At 35.0% G+C, this 2,500-nt stretch overlaps 1 protein-coding gene across 5 annotated transcripts in view; it reads left to right on the plus strand.

Annotated features, from left to right (window-relative positions):
* LOC113813289 (solute carrier family 15 member 4) overlaps nt 1–2,500 on the plus strand; it is a 24,108-nt gene that overhangs the window by 11,729 nt on the left and 9,879 nt on the right. For all 5 annotated transcript variants that reach the window (XM_027365258.2, XM_027365260.2, XM_027365261.2 and 2 more), the window contains 5 exons: nt 308–402; nt 693–832; nt 1,800–1,918; nt 2,024–2,186; nt 2,323–2,485. In XM_027365258.2, coding sequence (XP_027221059.2) covers nt 308–402; nt 693–832; nt 1,800–1,918; nt 2,024–2,186; nt 2,323–2,485 — 680 coding nt within the window. The remainder of the gene's footprint in view (nt 1–307; nt 403–692; nt 833–1,799; nt 1,919–2,023; nt 2,187–2,322; nt 2,486–2,500) is intronic.

A 2,500-nucleotide genomic window follows, 5' to 3' on the forward strand; every position in this document is an offset into this window, starting at 1 on the left:
CTTTTGTTTCGGAAATAATATTTTTTGTTGCTTGAATATCAATCTGTTTTCCATGTTCTCATGCATATTGTGTATCTTTAAAATCAAAGACAATCACTTAATATTTTTTGTTGATATCTTTCTTAATAATTTTTGGACTTATTATTATTATTTTTTAAAGAATTAAGAAGGGAAGTATTAAGCTTATCAAATCTTAACCTGTAATGTAGAGGAAATAATTGTATTTTATATTCCTGCATGCATTTGGTATTTATTGTATTTTTTTCTGTATTCATAAATGTGACTTGACTTTATTACTATGTTCCAGGGGCCATGGGATGGACAGGCATGGGACTCCCTGGATGCCATGAATGCAGTGTTCATCCTGGCTGGTGTCTCCTATGTGTCTGCTCTTCTAGGAGGGTAATTATCTAGAATGGAACTTGTATGATTAGAATTATGTCACATTTAAAGTGATTTTCAAGGAGTTTTCTTGTGAGGTACTTCAAACTTTCTGACACAAATTTTTTTTCTGGTATACAGTAGGAATTTATGGAGCCAGTTATAAAAACAGACTATATAGAATTCTTGATAAATCACTTGTCTCTCAGTTTCTATACTGAACTGTAGAAAACTAAATCTACTAACTTATTCTTCTTTAAAATTATTGTTTTGGTATGTGATAATTTCATGGATTTTTTTCCCTCTTCCAGGTATATCTCAGATGCAAAATTTGGACGCTTTAAAACAATGGTAATGGGATTCCTTTTGTACATCAGTGGGTACATCCTCCTCACCCTGATGGCTGTGGACAGGTTACCACGCACAGTTTGCTTCAGTGACAAGGGATGGGGTAAGATTTTAGGTCTTTCTTGTCTTCACCTAAAGGTTTCTCTTTGCCCAAGTACTTATTACTATTACAGGAAGACAAGGTTTTCCCATTACATTTAGGCATGTTATGTTCTTGCAGTTTATAACATTTGACAGAAAGTTTGTGAAAGATTGTTAATATTTCATGTTCATTGAAATTTTTGTCACATAGTCATTAGCTGTCTCGCATAATCATATGTAATAAAAAACTGTACATTCATGTATCACTAGATTATATGCAATCAGTGTATTGCACTGATTTACAGGTATTAAAGGGGATTAAATTGATGTTAGTAGAAATCTGAGTAAAATCAAATAATTTCAGATGTAATGCATCCCATACCAAGTCACAAAAAATGTATTTAACCCATTGATGCCAGGATATACATGCCATATCAACTGGAATTTTGAATTATTAACCCCTTGCCCTAGGGTGGCATGTACATACATACCATGGCTCTTGTGGACAGAAAAACTGATGGCATTGTATTACGACCATTCCCAAACTGTTGGATCATAGGACAGTTTGATTTTCTCCGATAATAGCGGCTTTATTTATATAGTAAAGCTTTTAGGAAATAGCACCTAAAGTGAAGGTAACCCTTCAAATTTTTAATATTTTAAAAGATTATAGCAAATAAAAGCTTTGAGGTACCGAATGTTGCTCGCAAACTACCAAATGAGCAGGGCACAAACAGGGAAACTGCCGATGCTTGCCAACAATCCTGTGATCATGTCCACTTGCCAAACTTTTTTACCCGGGGTGAATGGGTTAATTTTGTTTACAGATGTACGAGTCCAGTTAAAAAAAAAATATATATTTTCCTCTTATTCAAATTTTATTCTTTCTCATTATGATGACCATAATGTCAGCAATAATGATAATAATACACACCGGATATGACATTGAGTCTACAGCACCATCATAATACATATGTTTCTCCTTACAGGTGACTCTGGAGATAATGCCAATGCTCCCTGCAAAGCTGCAGTATACATATCTGTCACTATCGTTGGTTTAGGTGTTGGCATTGTTAAGAGCAACATTGCACCCTTTGGTGCAGAGCAGGTTGGTCCATGTTTTTAATAAATGAAATAAAGTAAAAAATAAAGTAATATGACATATGAATGTATAATTCCTTTGTGTTTATTTACAAACACTTGTCCCCCACAGCTGAGAACTGCAAATCCACAAAAAACAAGGTCGTTTTTCAACTGGTTTTACTGGTGCATCAACTTGGGTAGTTTGGTGGGTGTTGGAGTCATCACCTACATTGAGCAGGACAGCCCAGGCATATGCACTAATGGTTTCTTCTGTGGATATCTCATTGCAACGAGTGAGTTTTGAAATTCATTCGCAGGTTTAGGGTTAATGTTTTTAGTATTGTTTAGTATTTATTAGCTCGTAAATTTTATTTGTTAGTTGTTGGTATATTTACTTAGTTATGTTTTTTTTTTCTATTCTTTTTGCAGTATGCCTTGTTGTGGCATTGATTTTGTTCATTGTTCTGCTGCCTTGCTATCACATTGTACCCCCTGAGGGGAGTGTTCTCGGAAACATCCTCAAGATCATCTGGGAGTCACTGTGTGCTCAGGTTCGGCATTGGAGGAACAGACATCGCAATCCTGTAACAAGGCAAGTTCTTGGTTC

Source organism: Penaeus vannamei, chromosome 19 (assembly GCF_042767895.1).
Source record: "Penaeus vannamei isolate JL-2024 chromosome 19, ASM4276789v1, whole genome shotgun sequence".
NCBI lineage: Eukaryota > Metazoa > Arthropoda > Malacostraca > Decapoda > Penaeidae > Penaeus > Penaeus vannamei.